The sequence below is a fragment of the Rana temporaria genome, chromosome 2, assembly GCF_905171775.1.
Source record: "Rana temporaria chromosome 2, aRanTem1.1, whole genome shotgun sequence".
In the NCBI taxonomy this organism is placed as follows: Eukaryota; Metazoa; Chordata; class Amphibia; order Anura; family Ranidae; genus Rana; species Rana temporaria.
In genome coordinates, this window is record NC_053490.1 from 134,544,754 (window position 1) to 134,566,589 (window position 21,836).

At 43.2% G+C, this 21,836-nt stretch overlaps 1 protein-coding gene across 2 annotated transcripts in view; it reads right to left on the reverse strand.

Annotated features, from left to right (window-relative positions):
- LOC120929554 (inactive dipeptidyl peptidase 10-like) overlaps positions 1-21,836 on the reverse strand; it is a 218,487-nt gene that overhangs the window by 49,720 nt on the left and 146,931 nt on the right. For both annotated transcript variants that reach the window (XM_040341134.1, XM_040341135.1), the window contains exons 15-16: positions 18,088-18,135; positions 2,457-2,575 (exon numbers count right to left, since the gene is read on the reverse strand). In XM_040341134.1, the coding sequence (XP_040197068.1) occupies positions 2,457-2,575; positions 18,088-18,135 (167 nt within the window). The remainder of the gene's footprint in view (positions 1-2,456; positions 2,576-18,087; positions 18,136-21,836) is intronic.

A 21,836-nucleotide genomic window follows, 5' to 3' on the forward strand; every position in this document is an offset into this window, starting at 1 on the left:
ACACGATGTGGTGAATAAAACGAAGTTCAATGCTTCCACGCATGCGTCGACTTGATTCTGAGCATGCGCGGGTTTTGAACCGATGCTTTTCTGTACTAACCATCGGTTTGGCCTGATGGGGCAGCGGTCCATCGGTTTGGTTTTGAAGTATGTTTTGAAATTTTGGACCCAAGGAAAACAGACCGATAGCCTATACACATGGTCGGTTTGGTCCGATGAAAATGAACTTCGGTTCATTCTCATCGGACCAAACCGACCGTGTGTACGGGGCCTAAGAGTATTATTGGAAAAGGGTGTCTCTGCTGATGCTTTATCTCCAAGGCATGTTTCCACAATTCAAAATGTTCAAAATACAATTTTCATTGGGACAGAAAGTGAGCTGAAATCTTCTGAACAGGGGCTCAGACTGCAAAACAAACATTACAGGGGTCTTAACCCTTCTCTATGCTATCCAAAAAGCATAACATTTTTTTTTGGGCTGGAGCTACACTTAAAAGGGTTTGTAAAGATATATATATATATATTTTTTTTAAGCACTTCCGTACCGTAGGACGTCATATGACGTCCTGGACTTCAGTGGGAGATATCTGAATGATGCCTGCAGCTACAGGCATCATTCAGATATCCTTTTTTTCAGGCGGCAATTCTGCGCACCATAAGAATGATCATAGCGGCAGGTTCCGCCGCTTGATCATTCTTACATGTGGCGGAAGGGGACATCCCCCCCTCCCGCCGACATCCGGTGCTTCTCCGGGCATCTCCCGTGCCATCGCGCATTCAAGTCCCGCCCACATATGTAAACGCCGTTCAAACCACACATGTAAGGTATCGCCGCGTGCGTTAGAGCGAGAGCAATAATTCGAGTACTAGACCTCCTATGTAACTCTAAACTGGTAACCTGTAAAAAAAATGTAAGCGTCGCCTATGGGGATTTTTAAGTACCGAAGTTTGGCGCCATTCCATTAGTGTGCGCAATTTTAAAGCGTGACAAGTTAAGTATCTATTTACTCGGCGTAACATCATTTTTCACATTATACCAAAACATTTCCCCCCCAAAAAAGGCGTTTGAAAAATCATTGCGCAAATACCGTGCGAGATAAAAAGTTGCAATGACCGCCACTTTATTCCCTAGTGTGTCTGCTAAAAAAAATATATATATATATATATATATATATATATATATATATATGTTCTGGGTTCTGGGTAATTTTCTATGAAAAAAATTATGATTTTTTACATGAAGGAGAGAAGTGCCAGAATAGGTGCGGTATAGAATACTTACCTCCACTGTCAGGCCTCGTACACACGGCCGAGGAACTCGACGTGCCAAACACATCGAGTTCCTCGGCCAGTTCAGCCCTGAAGCCGCCGAGGAGCTCGGCGGGACGAGAGCTCCCATAGAACAACGAGGAAATAGAGAACATGTTCTTTATTTCCTCGCCGAGCTCCTCGTCGGCTTCCTCGGCCGAAAGTGTACACACGACCAGTTTCCTCGGCAGAATTCAGCCAGAAACTCGGTCGGAAGCTGAATTCTGCCGAGGAAACTGGTCGTGTGTACGGGGCCTCATACTTACCTCCACTCACTGTGCAGTTTGTTTTGCACAGAGTGGCCCCAATCCTGGTCAACTGGGGTCCCTCTGTGGCTGTCTCGGCTCCTCCCCGCAAAAGCTAACCCCCTTCTCGGGAAACTCTCTCCCAAGGGGGTTAGCTTGTAGGCACGCTCCTGTGATACAGCCAGCGGCTATAGCCGCTGACTGTATCACTCGGCCCCGCCCCCCGGCGCGCCACGTCATTGATTTGATTGACAGCAGTGGGAGCCAATGGCTGCGCTGCTATCAATCGCCAATGACGAGCCACCTCAAGCTGGGGGAAACCATCGCGGGAACAAGCCCACAGAGTTTCATGGCTTAGGTAAGTAAAACGGGGGGGGGGGGGGGGGGGGCCCGAGAGTGCAAGGTGTTTTTTCACCTTAATGCATAGGATGCATTAAGGTGAAAAAACACGAAGCTTTACAACCCCTTTAAAAAATGTACTTGTTCTGACTTACAAACAGATTCAACTTAAGAACAAACCTACATACCCGATCTTGTTTGTAACCCGGGGACTGCCTGTATAGAGCCCTGGTGCTTCTGGGCTGTATTCTTTTTAAGCCCAGAATGTTCTGAGGAACCCTGTATTAAGTGTTTGCCTCTAAAATGAAGTATTTATGAATAACAAGACATAAAACACCAGTTTTAAACATTTAAATATTTTTATTAGCATTAAAAAATTACCAAGATCACCATGCCTGTTCTTCAAATACAGTAGATAATACATGTTTAATAATCCTATATAGCAACCTCTAGACAGAGATAGAGTTCTCTTTACAAGTCATTATACTAACCCAGTTCAGTTTCTACCACAGGAGTATAGCATTACTCACTTAGCCCCTGTCTCGTCCATTCCATTGTATTTACCTTTGCAGAACAAGATGAAGTAGCCACCTCTAGGGCTGAATTCCACATCCACAAAATGGCAGTCTGGAATGAGGTCACAGGTCACACAAGTTCTATTCAGTATTCCTGAAGTCTCCACACTATATATAGAAAGGTATATTAAAATGATATCCAAACTGCTTTCTTTTACTTTATGTGAAGTCAGGTAAAGGCTCCATCGCATTGTTTTACTGCATGATGCCTTATACGATTTACTTTTTTTACTATTACATATTTTTTGGACTTATGAAAGTAAAAATTATCCCGGAGTGGGGCTTTAAATAAAAATGTGCCTTTACAATTTTTTATTAACCCTTAAGGCCTCGTACACACGACCGTTTTCCTCGATAGAATCCATCAAGAAACTTGGTGGGAGAACTTTTTTGCCGAGGAAAACGATCGTTTGTACGTCTTTCATCGAGGAAACTGTTGAGGAACTCGACGAGGAAAAAAGAGAACAAGTTCTCGTTTTCCCCGACGGGAGTCTCAATTTCCTCGTCGTGTTCCTCGTCGGCCTGGTTTTTCGACGAGAAACGCGAGCGTGTGTATGCTAAGAAACCCGCGCATGCTCAGAATAAAGTATGAGATGGGAGCGTACCTTCGGTAAAAGTAGAGTTTGTAATGGAGATAACACATTTTTCACGCTGTAACAGACTGAAAAGTGCAAATCGTCTCTTACCAAACTTTTAATTAACACGCAGTAACATGAGATTAGAAAAAGCAGCCCCTGCCATTGTATGTGTTGTACGTCACCGTGTTTGAGAACAAGGAGATTTTGTCTTGACCGTGTGAACGCAAAGCAAGCTTGTCGAGTTCCTCGACAAGCCTAACAAGGAACTCGTCGAGGAAAACGATGTGTCTTTTCCGACGAGTTCCTCGGTCGTGTGTACGAGGCCTAATCCTTGTACACACAATCAGATTTTCAGACGATTGTTCGTCCGTTTTTTGTTGCATGCTAGTCTCATCTCGAACGTGAAGAAGTTACTCACCATACGAAAATTCTCGTACGACAGAATTCAGCTTCAGAAGTGATGTAATATGTAGAATAGTTTTGTATGTATTCTTTCATTTTTGAGCATGCGTAGTCTTGCTCTTACAATTTTTTTGGACGAAAACCGTACTGTTTAAACGAAAAGTGGACGTTGTGTTCACATCCACCAAAAAATTTACAGTCTGCTTTTGTTGCCGAAAAATCGGAATTGGCTGTCAAAAGCGACAGATCGTTTGTCGGACGAAATTTTACTTCAGATTTTCGTATCGTGTGTACGGGCCTTTAGTAAACACTAAGAAACATAGTTATAAAGCAGAAAATGTGACATTTACCAATCATTCGTTGTAAGTGACTCAGTCACTGTCATTTAAAACACATGCACCAGGAAAATGTACCTGCAGTTGGTTAATGTCACCTTCACTGCTTCATAAATATGCTCTTACCTATTTTTTATTTAGTTCAGTTTATGGGCATCACATAAAAAAATATACAGACATTGTATTTAAACATCTTTTTATCTCATTTGGAAGTAACTTTATCATGCTTTATACCAAAATATAAACTAGTTTTATAAACGATTAAAAAATTTGTACTTCTTATTAAAGTAACATCAGATAAAGCGATCAGTGGCCAACGGAAATAAAGCCCATAACATTACCTATATTAATGTTAGTGCACTGATTTTGTGCTAAATTGAGTCATTTTTCAAATTTGTGTTGTGTTCAAGTCAATGCTTTTTATGAACAATTTTTGTGTTTTTTTGTAAACAATTTAAAGGGAAATAAGGGCAAAATGGAACATTCCATTTACTGTATAATACATTTTGCAAAATCTTGCCACAGTAGTTTTTATTTTTCTGAGTCACACCTTTAACATTGTTTTTGTAGTGCTACCCCCGCAGGAGTCGCTGGTTTGTTGTGGGATCGGCATATTAAGTTACCTCAATGTTGTCTAGGGGTGCAGCTGATGAATAAAGTAGTGAGCGAATGTCCAGTACATGAAGAAAGGTTTTCAATTGCTTTATTTCAGGCCCAACATAGCCAACATCAACATGCAGTAGGAAGGAAAGGTTGATGAAGCATAGTTACATAGTTACATAGTTACATAGTTAGTCAGGTTGAAAAAAGACACAAGTCCATCCAGTTCAACCTCAAAAAAATAAACAAACAAAATAAAAAACACAATACAATCCCATACACCCAACTCCATACCCACAGTTGATCCAGAGGAAGGCAAAAAACCCCAGCAGAGCATGATCCAATTTGCTACAGCAGGGGAAAAAAATTCCTTCCTGATCCCCAAGAGGCAATCGGATTTACCCTGGATCAACTTTACCTACAAATCTTAGTACTCAGTTATTTTATGTACATTTAGGAAAGAATCCAGGCCTTTCTTAAAGCAATCTACTGAGCTGGCCAGAACCACCTCTGGAGGGAGTCTGTTCCACATTTTCACAGCTCTTACTGTGAAAAAACCTTTCCGTATTTGGAGGTGAAATCTCTTTTCCTCTAGACGTAAAGAGTGCCCCCTTGTCCTCAGTGTTGACCGTAAAGTGAATAACTCAACACCAAGTACACTGTATGGACCTCTTATATATTTGTACATGTTGATCATATCCCCCCTAATTCTCGGGACATACTAAAACATTTAATGTGAAAATGGCTTAATGTAGCTTAACAAGCAAAAAAGTGCCTAAACCTCAATCAATTGCCCTGAAACTTTGTACAGCCTAAAATCTCGACCTTCCAAACCTATCCTATACGTTTTGTGCAATTTGGTGTTCCAGAAGGCAAACTAGGGACATTAAGCTTGTTTTTTGGGGAGCTTAATGTGGCTTAACGTACAAAAAAGACCTTAAATGTTAACCAATTTCCCCAAAACTTCACACAATAGAAGACTCTATCTATGCCAACATATTCTGAAAATTTCAGCTCAATTGGTTTATCACACCAAAAGTTATTCACATTAAGCTATATTTTACAATACTAAAACATTTAATGGGAAATTGGCTTAATGTAGCTTAATGAGCAATAAAGTACCTTAACCTTAATCAATTGCCCTGAAACTTTGCACAGCGTAAGATCTTAACATTCCAAACCTATCCTATGCGTTTTGTGCGATTTCGTGTTCCACAAGGCAAACTAGGGACAATAAACTTGTTTTTTTGAGAGCTTAACGTACAAAAAAGACCTTAAATGTTAACTAATTTCCCCAAAACTTCACCCTATAGAAGACTCTATCTATGCCAACATATTCTGAAAATTTCAGCTCATTTGGTTAATCACACCAAAAGTTATTCACATTAAGCCAATTTTACATTTAATATGAAATTGGCTTAATGTAGCTTAATGTAGCTTAACGAGCAAAAAAGTGCCTAAACCTCAATCAATTGCCCTGAAACTTTTCACAGCTTAAGATCTCAACATTCCAAACCTATCCTATGCGTTTAGTGCGATTTGGTGTTCCACAAGGCAAACTAGGGACATTAAGCTTGTTTTTTTGAGAGCTTAACGTACAAAAAAGACCTTAAATGTTAACCAATTTCCCCAAAACTTCACACCATAGACGGATCTATCCATGCCAACATATTCTGAACATTTCAGCTCACTTGGTTAATCACACCAAAAGTTATTCACATTAAGCCAATTTTACATTTAATGTGAAATTGGCTTAATGTAGCTTAATGTAGCTTAACGAGCAAAAAAGTGCCTAAACCTCAATCAATTGCCCTGAAATGTTGTACAGCCTAAGATCTCGACCTTCCAAACCTATCCTATAAGTTTTGTGCAATTTGGTGTTCCACAAGGAAAACTAGGGACATTAAGCTTGTTTTTTGGGGAGCTTAATGTGGCTTAACGTACAAAAAAGACCTTAAATGTTAACCAATTTCCCCAAAACTTCACACCATAGAAGGCTCTAGCCATGCCAACATATTCTTCAGCTCACTTGGTTAATCACATCAAAAGTTATTCACATTAAGCTGTATTTTACAATGCTAAAACATTTAATGTGAAATTGGCTTAATGTAGCTTAACGAGCAAAAAAGTGCCTAAACCTCAATCAATTGCCCTAAAACTTTGCACAGCTTAAAGCGGGGGTTCACCCTTAGAGGGCACTTTTTCCCCTTAGATTCCTGCTCGTTTTCTGTAGGGGAATCGGCTATTTGTTTTAAAATATGTGCAGTACTTACCCGTTTACGAGATGCATCCTCTCCGTCGCTTCCGGGTATGGGCTGCGGGAATGGGCGTTCCTTCTTGATTGACAGTCTTCCGAGAGGCTTCCGACGGTCGCATCCATCGCGTCACGATTTTCCGAAAGGAGCCGAACGTCGGTGCGCAGGCGCAGTATAGAGCCGCACCGACGTTCGGCTTCTTTCGGCTACGAGTGACGCGATGGATGCGACCGCCGAAAGCCTCTCGGAAGACTGTCAATCAAGAAGGAACGCCCGCTCCCGAAGACCCATACCCGGAAGCGACGGAAGAAGATGCAGCTCGAAAACGGTAAGTACGGATCATATTTTAATACAAATAGCCGATTCCCCTAGACCGAACGAGCAGGAATCTAAGGGGAGAAAAAAAAAAATTAATACATGGTTGAACTCCCGCTTTAAGATCTCAAAATTCCAAACCTATCTTATGCGTTTAGTGCGATTTGGTGTTCCACAAGGCAAACTAGGGACATTAAGCTTGTTTTTTTGAGAGTTTAACGTACAAAAAAGACCTTAAATGTTAACCAATTTCCCCAAAACTTCACCCTATAGAAGGTTTTATCCATGCCAACATAATCAGAACATTTCAGCTCATTTGGTTAATCACACCAAAAGTTATTCACATTAAGCTATATTTTACAATGCTGAAACATTTAATGTGAAATTTGCTTAATGTAGCTTAATGAGCAAAAAAGTGCCTAAACCTCAATCAATTGCCCTGAAACTTTGTACAGCCCAAGATCCCAACTTCCCAAACTTATCCAAGAAGTTTTGTGTGATTCGGTGTTCCACAAAGCAAATTAGCGACATTAAGCTCCTTTTTTAAGGAGCTTAATTTAGTTTAACGTACAAAATAAAGACCTTAAATTTTAACCAATTTCCCCAAAACTTCACACAATAGAAGACTCTATCCATGCCAACAAATTCTGAAAAGTTCAGCTTATTTGGTTAATCACACCAAACGTTATTCACATTAAAGCGGTAGTTCACCCCCCCGACACATTTTACCATCGAGACAGGCATTGTAGCGCGAGCTACAGTATGCCTGTCCCGATTTTTTTAACCCCGGACTCACCTTGTAATCCGACATCGTAGGTTTCGGCTCCCGCGGGGAATGGGCGTGCCTATGGAGAGGGAGGATGATTGACGGCCGGCCCTGGCACGTCACTCTCCCCGAAGACAGCCGGAGTAGGTCTCGGCTCTTCACGGCGCCTGCGCACAGGCTATGCGCACGCGTCGTGAAGACCAAGCCTATTTCGGCTATTTCCGGAGAAGCGTGACGCGCCAGAGCCGGCCGTCAATCATCCTCCGTCTCCATAGGCACGCCCATTCCCCGGTATCTTCGATGGACGACTACAAGGTGAGTACGGGGGTAAAAAATTTGGGACAGGCATACTGTAGCTCGCGCTACAATGCCTGATTTTAAGGTAAAAGAAAAAAAATATTTTTTTTTTTGGTCGATAGGGTGAACCCCCGCTTTAAGCTATATTTTGCCCTTCCCTGTCTCAGTGCCCAACAATTCAGCAGCTGTCAAAATAAATAAAAAAAGAAGCAGGCTGACAAAGTTTATCAACAAACACTTCACAGAAAGTTACATTGAAACATTGTATCAATTGTAATGCTCTGTGTTCTGAACCTATATAGGGATGAACTTTGATTTGCATGTGAAGAGAGTTAAAGCAACCACAACCAATTAAACGTTCCTCTGTTGAACCCCTTATTAACCCTTTAGTTTTCTCTAATCAGCACTGATTAACTCTATATTCTATATTTTTTTCTTTTCTTTTTTATTTATCTAATAGTTAAACTTATTTTTTGGGTTGTTGTTTGCTTTGCTTATTAATATTTTTTACAACTTTATACATATATTTACTGCTGAAAAAAATGCCTTTTGTTTAGTTTTATTACATTAAATTGTCTAAGGATTGCAAAAAAAAAAAAAATATTGTTGCAGGACAATATTCACAGAAAGAAAGCCTTGTTTGACCTTAAATAAAAATTGTATGTATTACGGTGTTATCTTAAAGCGGAGTTACACATAAAAATGGAATTTCCATTTTTCGGAATCCTCCCCCACTCTGTCACATTTGACACCTTTCAGGGGGAGGGGGAAGCTGATACCTGTCTAATACAGGTATTTTGCTCCCACTCCTGGGCATAGATAGCCGCAGTAGCCGCGGATATCTACGCCATGTCCGGCGCCTCCTCCGTCCCCCCGCTGTCTTCTGGGAGACACACAGGTCCCAGAAGACAGCAGGGACCAGTGGGATCGCGCAGAGCGACTCGAGCTTGCGCAGTAAAGAGCCAGGCTGTGAAGCTGCAAGGCTTCACTTCCTGATTCCCTTACCAAAGATGGCGGCGCCTCCACCCGAGAGCCAAGTGACAGATGGAGAAGAGAGAGGCGGCTCGGCTCGAGTGCCCCATAGCAAGCTGCTTGCTGTGGGGGCAGTTGGCAGGAGGGAGCGGCCAGGAGCGCCAGGGAGGGAACTGAGAATAGAAGGATCAGAACTGCTCTGTGAAAAAAACACTGTACAGAGGAGGTACAGTATCTCACAAAAGTAAGTACACCCCTCACATTTTTGTAAATATTTTATCTTTTCATGTGACAACACTGAAGAAATGTCCTTTAAGAGCCATAGCAGGCGTGTGCCCACTGCACGGTGAGGGACCCAATGCGCATGGCCAGCAGGCGCGTTCGCCACCGTAACCAGCAATTGCAGGCATGAGAGCCAGGATGGGGATTTGTGTGTGTAAACACACAAATCTCTGTTCTGACAGGGGAGGAGAGACAGATTGTCTATTCCTACTAAGGAGGAACAAAGATCTGGCTCCCCTTCTTGTCATTCCCATCCCCTCACAGTTAGAAACACACTAAGGACACATTTAACCCCTTGATCACCCCCCAGTGTTAACCCCTTCTCTGCCAGTGACATTTGCACAGTAATTAGAGCATTTTTATAGCACTGATCACTTTATAAATGTCAATCGTTCCAGAAAAGTGTCAAAAGTGTCCAATCAGCTCACTGACATTACTAGCAAAAAAAAAATAATTCCATAAAAATGCCATAAATCTATTCCCTATTTTGTAAACGCTATAACTTTTCCCAAACCAAACAATATAAGCTTATTGCTATTTTTTTTTACCAAAAATATGTATAAGAATACATATTGGCCTAAACTGATGAAGAAATTGTTTATAAAACATTTTTTGGGGATATTTATTTTAGCAAAAAGTAAATTCGCTCTTTTTTTGTTTATAGCGCAAAAAATTAAAACCGCAGTGATGAGCAAATACCACCAAAATAAAGATCTATTTGTGCGATAAAAGGACGTCAATTTTGTTTGGGTACAACGTCGCACGACCATGCAGTTGTCAGTTAATGTTAAAGTGGTTAATCAATAGCTTTGAAACTTTGCACAACCAAAGTTTAAGGGCCCTTTCACACGTACGGACCGTATGTCCGCATTTTCATCCGTCCGTTTGCGGATGAAAACGGGACATACATTGGTCCCTATGTGATTACGGGTGTCAGCGGATGAACATCTGCTGACACCCGTAATTTGTCCGCCTCCGCAAAGATCCGCATTTGCAGATGAAAGAAACGCGGAGGAAACACAGGGCGGTCCCTGCACAGTGTGCGGAGACCGCCCTGTCAGCTGCCAGCTCAGCGGGGATTTTACAGAGATCCCCGCTCATTACTGATCCGCTCCGTGTGAAAGGGCCCTTAATCTTCCCAACCCTATCCTGAAAGTTTTATGGATTTTGGTTTCCCACAAGGGAAATGATTGACATTTAGCTTAACCACTTCCATACCGGGCCTATTCTGGCACTACTCTCCTTTATATAAAAATCATAATTTTTTTGCTAGAAGATTACACAGAACCCCCAAATATTATATATATTTTTTTTAGCAGACACCCTAGGGAATAAAGTGGCAGTCATTGCAACTTTTTGCCTTGCACGGTATTTGCGCAATAATTAAAAAATAACAAAACAGTAAAAGTTAGCCCAATTTTTTTAGACCCCCCTACGATACAGACCCCCCCTACAAAACAGTCCCGCCTACAAAACAGACCTCCCCCCTACAAAACAACCCCCCCTACAGTGCAGACCCTCCCCCCTACAATACAGCCCCCCCTACAATACAGAGCCCCCCTACAATACAGCCTCCCCTACAGTGCAGACCCCCCCCCCCTTCAGACCCGTAATGCACCTCGCTCGGCTCAGATGATCAGCGCGCCACGTGCTGCACACACAGCAATTGTAGACTACACGGAGGAGGGGGAGGAGGCACGGCTTCACTCTGCTCGGCTGGGTGACTGCGAGACAGTCACAGCCGAGACTTATCAGAGCCGCAGCTCGGCCACGAGAGAAGGGGATCTTTGCGGCCGGGTCCCGGGTCTGCCGATGGGATGGGTATCACTCGGGTGCGGCTCGCACCCCCCCTGCAAAGCTAGGCGGCTTCAGTCTGCTGTGTGTTACCTAGGCTGCCTCCCTGTCACCACGCCATGCTGCCCGCTGTCTCTGCCAAGTCTTCAGTCACGGAGGGGGGCACCGGCCTGACACCCCCTGGTGTGGCACGCCCCCCCCGCCCCCGACTTAGTACGCCACTGCATTATGCTCTTTTTACACTAAGCCACATGTTTTAGGGTTGTAAAATGTGACTGACATTTGGTGTGATTAACCAAATGAGCTGAAATTTCAGAATATGTTGGCATGGATAGAGCCCAACGGCGGATCCAGGGGGGGCAACAGGGCAATTGACCCCCCCCCTGAGACAATCATGTCACATTGGCTTTAAAACAAGCATTTTTTTTAAAAAACTGCCTTGCGGTGCCTGCAGCTGCCGCTGCCGAGTCTGTCTCTCTCATCACCAGGGCCGGACTGGCCCAGTCCGGTAGGCTGCCTGTCCTGAGGCTGCTTTGAGCTGTAGCTGACTGCAGCACTCCCCCTCTCTCCTGCGTGTATGACACCGGGCATCTCTCGCTGTGTGTGAGAGCTGGGTCTGTGTTCGGCTGTGCTGCCTTGCTAGACCTGCTTGTGTGATAGTAGATGGAACTATCACACAAGCCCGTCTAGGGGGGGACCTTGCTAGAGCACACTGCCCTGCCGAACACAGACCTACAGCTCCTGTTTGTTCCATCACACACTTCGGGAGAGGAGATACCTGCTGTGTGTGATCGAGGCAATGCCATGGTGAGTGCCATGCACAGTGGGGCTTCATTCATATACAAAAGTGGGGCTGCATTAATATACAAAGTGGGGCTGCATTAATATACAAAGTGGGGCTGCATTCATAGACAAAAGTGGGACTGCATTCATAGACAAAAGTGGGACTGCATTCATAGACAAAGTGGGACTGCATTCATATACAAAAGTGGGACTGAATTTATATACAAAAGCGGGACTGCATTTATATACAAAAGTGGGGCTGCATTTATATACAAAAGTGGGGCTTCATTAATATACAAAAATGGGGCTTCATTAATATACAAAAGTGGGGCTGCATTTATATACAAAAGTGGGACTGCATTTATATACAAAAGTGGGACTGCATTAATATACAAAAGTGGGGCTGCATTCATATGTACAGTGAGGCTGCAATGATGGGCACTGATGAGGCTGCATTGATCTCTTGTACCATGACCATCCCTTGTACCACGTCTGCAGTCTCTGACCATCCGTTGTACCATGTCTGCAGTCTCTGACCATCTCTTGTACCATGTCTGCAGTCTCTGACCATCTCTTGTACCATGTCTGCAGTCTCTGACCATCTCTTGTACCATGTCTGCAGTCTCTGACCATCCCTTGTACCATGTCTACAGTCTCTGACCATCTCTTGTACCATGTCTGCAGTCTCTGACCATCTCTTGTACCATGTCTGCAGTCTCTGACCATCCCTTGTACCATGTCTGCAGTCTCTGACATCCCTTGTACCATGTCTACAGTCTCTGACCATTTCTTGTACCATGTTTGCACTCTCTGACCATCTCTTGTACCATGTCTGCAGTCTCTGACCATCTCTTGTACCATGTTAACAGTCTCTGACCATCTCTTGTACCATGTCTGCAGTCTCTGACCATCCCTCGTACCACGTCTGCAGTCTCTGACCATCTCCTGTATCATGTCTGCATTCTCTGACCATCTCTTGTACCACATCTGCAGTCTCTGACCATCTCTTGTACCATGTCTGCAGTCTCTGACCATCTCTTGTACCATGTCTGCAGTCTCTGACCATCTCTTGTACCATGTCTGCAGTCTCTGACCATCTCTTGTACCATGTCTGCAGTCTCTGACCATCTCTTGTACCATGTCTGCAGTCTCTGACCATCCCTTGTACCACGTCTGCAGTCTCTGACCATCTCCTGTATCATGTCTGCATTCTCTGACCATCTCTTGTACCACATCTGCAGTCTCTGACCATCTCTTGTACCATGTCTTCAGTCCCTGACAATCGTCTACAAACTATGGGATAGATTTATGGCATTTATATTTAAATATTTTTTACTAGTAATGGCGGCGATCATTGACTTTTTAGCGGTACTGCAACATTGCAGCGGACACACCGGACACCTAATTGAGTTCTGTAAGCAACACCTTATTTTCTGGCAGTGCCCCTCCCGAGACTAGACTCTGGATCCGCCCTTGATAGAGCCTTCTATTGTGTGAAGTTTGGGGGAAATTGGTTACCATTAAGTACGTTAAGCTCCCCAAAAAACGCTAGTTGTTGCTAGTTGCCTTGTGGAACACCAAATCGCTTGAAACTTATAGGATATGTTTGAAAAGTTGAGATCTTAGGCTGTGCAAAGTTTCAGGGCAATTGGTTGAGGTTAAGGCACTCTTTTGCTCGTTAAGCCACATTTAGCTACATTAAGGCAATTTCACATTAAATGTTTTAGCATTGTAAAATATAGCTTAATGTAAATAACTTTTGGTGTGATTAACCAAATGAGCTGAAATTTTCAGAATATGTTGGTATAGAGTCTTCTACTGTGTGAAGTTTGGGGGAAAATGGTTGACATTTAAGTTTTTTGTACGTTAAGCCACATTAAGCTCCCAAAAAAACAAGCTTAATGTCCTTAGTTTGCCTTGTGGGACACCAAATCACTGGCAACTTCTTGTATAGGTTTGGAAGGTCGAGATCTTGGGATGTGCAAAGTTCCAGGGCAATTGATTGAGGTTTAGGCACTTTTTTGCTCGTTAAGCCACATTAAGCTACATTAAGGCAATTTCACATTAAATGTTTTAGCATTGTAAAATATAGCTTAATGTGAATAACTTTTGGTGTGATTAACCAAATGAGCTGAATTCTGAATATGTTGGCATGGATAGAGCCTTCTATTGTGTGAAGTTTGGGGGAAATTGGTTAACATTTAAGGTCTTTTCTGTACGTTAAGCTCCCCAAAAAACAAGCTTAATGTCCCTAGTTTGCCTTGTGGAACACCAAATCACATGAAACACATTGGATAGGTTTGGAAGGTCGAGATCTTGGGATGTGCAAAGTTTCAGGGCAATTGATTGAGGTTTAGGCACTTTTTTGCTCGTTAAGCTCCCAAAAAACCAAGCTTAATGTCCCTAGTTTGCCTTGTGGAACACCAAATCGCACGAAACACATAGGATATGTTTGGTACGTTGAGATCTTTAGTTGTGCAAAGTTTCAGGGCAATTGATTGAGGTTTAGGCACTTTATTGCTCGTTAAGCTACATTAAGCCGATTTCACATTAAATGTTTTAGCATTGTAAAATATAGCTTAATGTGAATAACTTTTGGTGTGATTAACCAAATAAGCTGAAATTTTCAGAATATGTTGGCATGGATAGAGTCTTCTATTGTGTGAAGTTTGGTGGAAATTGGTTAACATTTAAGGTCTTTTTCGTACGTTAAGCCACATTAAGCTCCCCAAAAAACAAGCTTAATGTCCCTAGTTTGCCTTGTGGGACACCGAATCGCACAAAACTTCTTGGATAGGTTTGGGTAGTTAAGATCCTAGGATGTGCAAAGTTTCAAGACAATTGATTGAGGTTAAGGTACATTATGGTACGTTAAGCTCTGTTTTAGCATTGTAAAATATAGCTTATTGTGAATAAATTTTGGTGTGATAACCCAAATGAGCTGACATTTTCAGAATATGTTGGCATAGATAGAGCCTTCTATAGGGTGAAGTTTGGGGGAGATTAGTTAACATTTAAGGTCTTTTTTGTACGTTAAGCTACATTAAGCTCCTAAAAAAACAAGCTTAATGTCCCTAGTTTGCCTCGTGGAACACCAAATATCACGAAACTTATAGGATAGGTTTGGAATGTTGAGATCTTAGGCTGTGCAAAGTTTCAGGGCAATTGATTGAGGCTTAGGCACTTTATTACTCGTTAAGCTACATTAAGCCATTTTCACATTAAATGTTTTAGTATATCCCCTAATTCTCCTCTTCTCAAGAGTGAATAGATTTAGTTCTTCTAATCTTTCCTCATAGCTGAGCTCCTCCATGCCTCTTATCAGTTTGGTTGCTCTTCTCTGCACTTTCTCCAGTTCTCCGATATCCTTTTTGAGAACTGGTGCCCAAAACTGAACTGCATATTCCAGATGAGGTCTTACTAATGATTTGTACAGGGGCAAAATTATATCTCTGTCTCTGGAGTCCATACCTCTCTTAATACAAGAAAGGACTTTGCTCGCTTTGGAAACCGCAGCGATAGAAGCGATAGAGAACTTGCGGTATCAGGCCTGGATATAGAAAGAGCAATCCTGCTCTCAACAGCACAATAATAGTAGTCACCGTTCGTCGCCACTCTAGCCAGAGTGGGTGAAGTGCCCCCGGACAGACTTCTGCCACAAGCCTGGCAGCCGAAGTGTCACTTTAGATTGCTGGGAGGCCTCTGCCACAGATCTGGCTCTAGGGCCTCTGCCACAGGCCTATTACTTGAATGAGCTGAACGCACAAATTGAGCGAATCCTCCCAGTAGATTGAAAGTAGGTCACCAGATGACAGCAAGAGTACCTGTCAGTATTCCGGTCATCAGATCCCCGATGGTTCGTTCAAGCTCTGTTGGACAACCTGCCTCCGGGTTCTCCTCAAGCCGACCCCCCCAATCGAGCGGCACCCAGCCTGGGATCTTCTCAGTAATTTGGGGGACCCAGTAAGTCACTGGGGCCCCTCTCAGCAATTTGGAGCTCCGTGTAGCATGCGACCCCAGCCTGGAAGGCCATCGCCGGGGTCCGTTGGATGCGCGCACCCTAAAGGTGGATGCCGCACCTGGAACCCACGGGAAGAACCAAAAAAGATGGCGTCTGCCACAGTTATACCCCTCCCCAGCATGCCCCACAAGGGAAAAACTCCTCTAATTGCCTGCTGGGGAAAAGTGGCTCTGCCAGAACCCCTTTAGCGCCACCTGTCGCCCAGGGGTGGAAACAACACCCATGGAGCGCAGACTGACCTACAGGACAGTTAAGGAATGACAGCAGCCCACAATTTAACAAATTGTGAATGGGAGTAAAATAACTCTCCCATTCCCCACTAACTTTAGCGTAGTGCCCATACTGAAAGTAAGGGGGCGCTACATTTTATTAAATGCTGATTCTGCCAGTAAGAGTCGGTTCACACTGCAGCGGCACGACTTCGGGGGCGACTCTGCAAGTCGTCCTGAGGACGATTTCAGAGGCGATTTGCAAAACGACTTCTGTATAGAAGTCAATGCAGGTCGCCCCGAGCCGCCCCCAAAGTCGTACAGGAACCTTTTTCTAAGTCAGAGCGACTTAGAACGGTTCCATTGCATTCATTGGGATGCGACTCGTCAGGCGGCTGAGTTGCCTGACGTGTCGCCCCAGTGTGAACCGGGTCTAAATGTGTTATTTTGCCATTTCCTGTAAGAGGCCAAGCTGTCAAGCAAATGTGGCAGTTACAGGACTGGGACAAACCATATTAAACTTTCACCTGTGTGTGCTGGAGTGCAATTCTTAGGCCTCGTACACACGACCGGTTTCCTCGGCAGAATCCATCAAGAAACTTGCTGGGAGATTTTTTTTGCCGAGTAAACCGGTCGTGTGTACATTTTCGTTGAGGAAACTGTCGAGAAACTCGACAAGCCAAAAAGAGAGCAAGTTCTCTATTTCCTCGACGGGAGTCTCAAATTGGCTCGTCGAGTTCCTCGTCGGGCTGGTTTCTGACAAGAAACTCGAGCGTGTGTATGCCAAGAAACCCGCGCTTCCTCAGATTAAAGTATGAGACGGGAGTAAAAGTAGCATTTGTAATGGAGATAACACATTTTTAAAGCTGTAACAGACTGAAAAGTGCAAATCGTCTCTTACCAAACTTTTATTTAACATGCAAACACATGAAATCAGGAAAAGCAGCCCCAAGAGTTGTGCCAGTGGAATCGAACTTCCCCTGCCGTTGTATGTGTTGTAGGTCACCGCGTTTGAGAACAAGGAGATTTTGTCTTGACAGTGTGTACGCAAAGCAAGCTTGTCGAGTTCCTCGACAAGCCTAACAAGGAACTCGACGAGGAAAATGATGTGTTTCGCCCGACGAGTAACTCGGTCGTGTGTACGAGGCCTTACTGTTGGAATGGATACTGGGGAGTGAGCTGTGTGTACTGAAGTGCTGATCTCATGGATGATGTGGACACTGGGGAGAGAGCTATGTGCACTGTTGGGCAGGTCATTGATGATGGATGTGCGCTGAAGTGGTGTGGATATCGAGGAGTGAGTTTTCTGTTCTGAAGTACAAATATCACTGGCAGTGTTAATACCAGGGATACACTAGTATACAGGTGTCAAACACAAGGCCCGCGGGCCATTTCATGTGGCCCTCGCACCGCTCCTGCAGCTGCAGGAGAGCTCCAGACCCTTACTTATTGCTTTTAAACAATGCATCCAGCTTCTTCCCAGAAGCAGCATAAGGAAATGGGGGTGCACTGTGATGTAAGGCAGAGTGGGGGACTCAACTTCTGATGGTGGGGTGGCTCTTGACATCTAATATAAGGGGAGGGGATGTGCTGGACATCTAATCTTACAGATACAACGACCCTTTTGAGGGCAATCAATGCTGATGTGGCCCAGGAAGAAATTAATGGGGAGTCACCTATCAATGTCCATTCTTGGCCATACAGAGTTCAGATTGGTGGCGGTTCCTAATGAATCAGACACATTTGCTCATTGGGTGATTCTTTTGGCAGCATCCGACCTGACATCCGTTGTTTGATAAATCGAAAGAGCAAGGCAGAAAGTTGTTGACTGCCTGGTGGGGTGGCTGTCAAAATACAATAATTACAGTAGAAGATTTGTCTGTCTGTGGTGTATAGCATTAATGCAGGAATCTTACAGATTTTTTCAACAAAAAAAAAAAATATATAAGTGTATGGCCAGCTTATGGTTGATAAAGCTCTTCAACATTTGAAGAAAACTATGGCTTCATACCTATACAAGTGTCTTCTCCTGGGCATGTCTTCAGTGCTCAGGAAATAACTGGAAATATGAAGAAAAGGAGGAGTTAGAATTTAATATAAATATAAAACAAACATTACAGACATGTGCCTTAAGTGGAGGCAAATGAAAATAGAACTCAAGCAAAAGATACAGATACAATGATTTCCCCTCTACCTGAACATTTTTCACACTAAATGTTTTTGACTATAAATAAAATATATATACAGGCCGTCTAAATGGAGAAATAACATGTTGTTTATAACCTATGTCCTCTATTGAATGATCATTTCTGAACCAGGAGATATCAGGCTGTGTTACCAGGACAGCAAGCGGATGTCAGTGAATGAGGCAAGGGTAAATCTTCCACATAGGGTAGCTAGAGTGACAACTCCCTGTGTCTACAATCGGATTGTGTCCTCCTCCAGGGAGACATAAATATGTGGCTGGAGGATGACACAAGCTGTGACTCCCAGGATCTTATAGGTGACTTGGATGGCCTCCACTTTACCCTGGTATCGACCATGATCACACACATAAAGGGCTATATGCTAGATGCCCTTTTTACTCATGGCACGGAAACTTTTAATGTTAAAGCACATGAGGTGGGGTGGTCAGACCATAGTCTGGTCACCTTCAACCTCTTGGATTTTGCACCAAAAAAATCCCGGAAACTAACAAATATAACAGCTGAAGACTTTCAAACATGCTATGACTACCACCAGGGACAGCCACACCTAGTAAATGAAGAGAGAAAAATCGGAACTCCGGTTTTAGAAACCGAGATTGAAAGGCTGGAAATATCCCTAGATGAATTTGAGTTAAGAATAAAGGCAAGTCTGGACATCCTGGCCCCATTGACAACAGAAAATAGGCGCCCAAGACTCTCTAAGTCAAGCCCTAGTCTCAACTTACTTAGAATAAAAGATGAATTTTGGAAAGAAAGTGGCTTAAATTAAAACTTCCTCGGGAAAAATGGCTTATCGGATCTATTGTCGAGACTACACAAAGGCAGTAAAACGCCATAAAAGATCCTATTATAACGAACAAATAATGCAAGCCTCGAACAAGCCTCTGGAACTATTCACATTGGTTAGGGACATATTTGAATCAAAAACATTTTATTCTAAGATTGTCCCATCTATGCGCATCAGTCTTCCTTTGGGGGAAAAAAATAAAAAAAATCTTTACCCAGGACAAAATCTTGCCTGATGACTTTGACACTCCGGTACTAATAAAAACTCCTCCAAATTTTAGCTCATTGTCATCCACCTCAGTGGTAGAGATATCCAATATTATGTCCAAGCTTAAACCGTCAAGCTTTCCGAATGACGTCTGTCCCGCATGGTTTATGAAGAAAAAAGCAGATACGTTGGCCCCAAAAATTACTAGGATAGTGAATCAATCATTAAAAATAGGGGCCGTGTCAACATGACTGACGCATTCCATTGTCTCCCCTTTGTTGAAGAAGAGCACACTTGACCCTTCTTTGCTCACTAATTTCAGACCTATATCTCTTCTTCCCTTTTTGGCGAAGATCCTGGAGCAGGTCGTCTTTCAACAAATGCAAAGCTTCTTCAAGGGTAACGACCTATTCCACGACTCCCAGTCGGGATTTAGGCCGGGACGTGGCACTGAACTCTCTGCACTTGATATGCATGAACGTCTGTTGAAGGTAAAAGATGCGGGGGGGGTCGGCAGTCTTGGTGCTGCTCGACCTCTCCGCAGCCTTCGACACTATCGACCATCAAATTCTGGAAGACCGCATGAAATACCTTTTTGGATGTAGTGGCACTGTCCTCCGCTGGATTAACTCCTTTTTCACAGACAGGACCCATCAAGTGCGGATGAACGCATGCAGCTTGCCAATTAAACCCCTTTCTCTATGGAGTCCCACAGGGCTCAGCATTTTTGCCCCTGCTATTCAACTGCTATATGCGCCCGCCCGCTGATATCATTGCAACACACAAACTAGCATGCCAGATCTACGCAGATGATACGCAGATCCTGGCTGAAGCTGACAATGGGCCAAATATGCACCTACAACTGAGAAATGGACTCCTTCACATACAAAGATGGATGGCCGACAACAAGCTAGGCCTCAACAAAGAAAAGACCGAGGTGATGCTGGTGGGCCCTCAATCAACCACCAATTTTCTCTTGGCCTGGCCCATTTCATTCTGCCCCATCCCAACGCAAAAAAACAGGTCAGGAACCTAGGTATCATCTTTGATCCCTGCCTGTCATTTATACCTCACGCAAAATTCTGTATCAAAAACTCCAACTTCTATATACAGAGACTCCGGAAAATTAAAGATCTGTTTGTAAGTAACCCAGAATCAAGCTGCTCGCCTGGTCTACGGATGTGCCAGAACAGATCACATCACTCCTGTGCTGGAAAAACTACACTGGCTTCCACTCACCAAGCGAGTACTATTCAAGGCAATGTGCTACACAGTTCCCGGTCCTGTCAGGGGGGAAATTACCTATCGTCTGTTCATACAATGTATGAACATCGATTTGTCATTTCCCTCAGTCAGTCCACCCCCCCTACAGTTAGAACACACCCAGGGAACATACTTAACCCCTTCCTCGCCCCCTAGTGTTAACCCCTTCCCTGCCAGTGGCATTTTTATAGTAATCAATGCATTTTTATAGCACTGATCGCTATAAAAATGCTAATGGTCCAAAAAATGTGTCAAAAGTGTCCGATGTTTCCGCCATAATGTCGCAGTATCGATAAAAATCGCTGATCGCCGCCATTACTAGTAAAAAAATATTAATAAAAATGCCATAAAACGATGCCCTATTTTGTAGACGCTATAACCTTTGCGCAAACCAATCAATAAACGCTTATTGCGATTTTTTTTACCAAAAATATGTAGAAGAATACGTATCGGCCTAAACTGAGGAAAAAAAACTTTTTTTTTATATATTTTTGGGGATATTTATTACAGCAAAAAGTTAAAAATATTCATTTTTTTTCAAAATTGTCGCTCTATTTTTGTTAATAGCGCAAAAAATAAAAACTGCAGAGGTGATCAAATACCACCAAAAGAAAGCTCTATTTGTGGGAAAAAAAGGACGCCAATTTTGTTTGGGAGCCACATCGCACGACCGCGCAATTGTCAGTTAAAGCCACGCAGTGCCGAAACGCAAAAAGGGGCCGGTCATTGAGCAGCAATATGGTCCGGGGCTGAAGTGGTTAAATACTAGTCAGCACCAGTGTGCAAAGGTGTATTTGCTTAGCCCCCATTCACACCAGTGCGGCTTTGAAATCATGCTTCTTCAGCATGATTTCAAAGTCGCACATCAGTGCGCTTTGCACTGCCGATTTCAAAAGTGCAAATCACAATTAAACCAGCAAAAGGATGAGCAGGAACCTTTTTCAAAGTCGCTGTAACAAGTCGCGGTAATTTGAGCGGTTTCATTGCTGACAATGGTGTGCGACTTGTCATGCGATTTAGAACTATCAAATCACATGACAAATTGCACCGGTGTAAACGGGGGCTAAATCGCCTCTACCGTTGGGTGTCCTATGTGTGTGGATGTTGCTGCATTATGTAAAACTATTCAAATATTTTTTTTCATTTTAGAATAGGGTGCCTCAAGATTGTCCTTAGTTTTAATGGGTGCCTTGAGATTGTCCTCAACCCGCAAGGGTGTTTGCTGTTTTTTTTTTTGCACATGATTAGGTATTCTTTACAAAGTAATTTTTTTCATGATATTTACTAAGCGAAGGA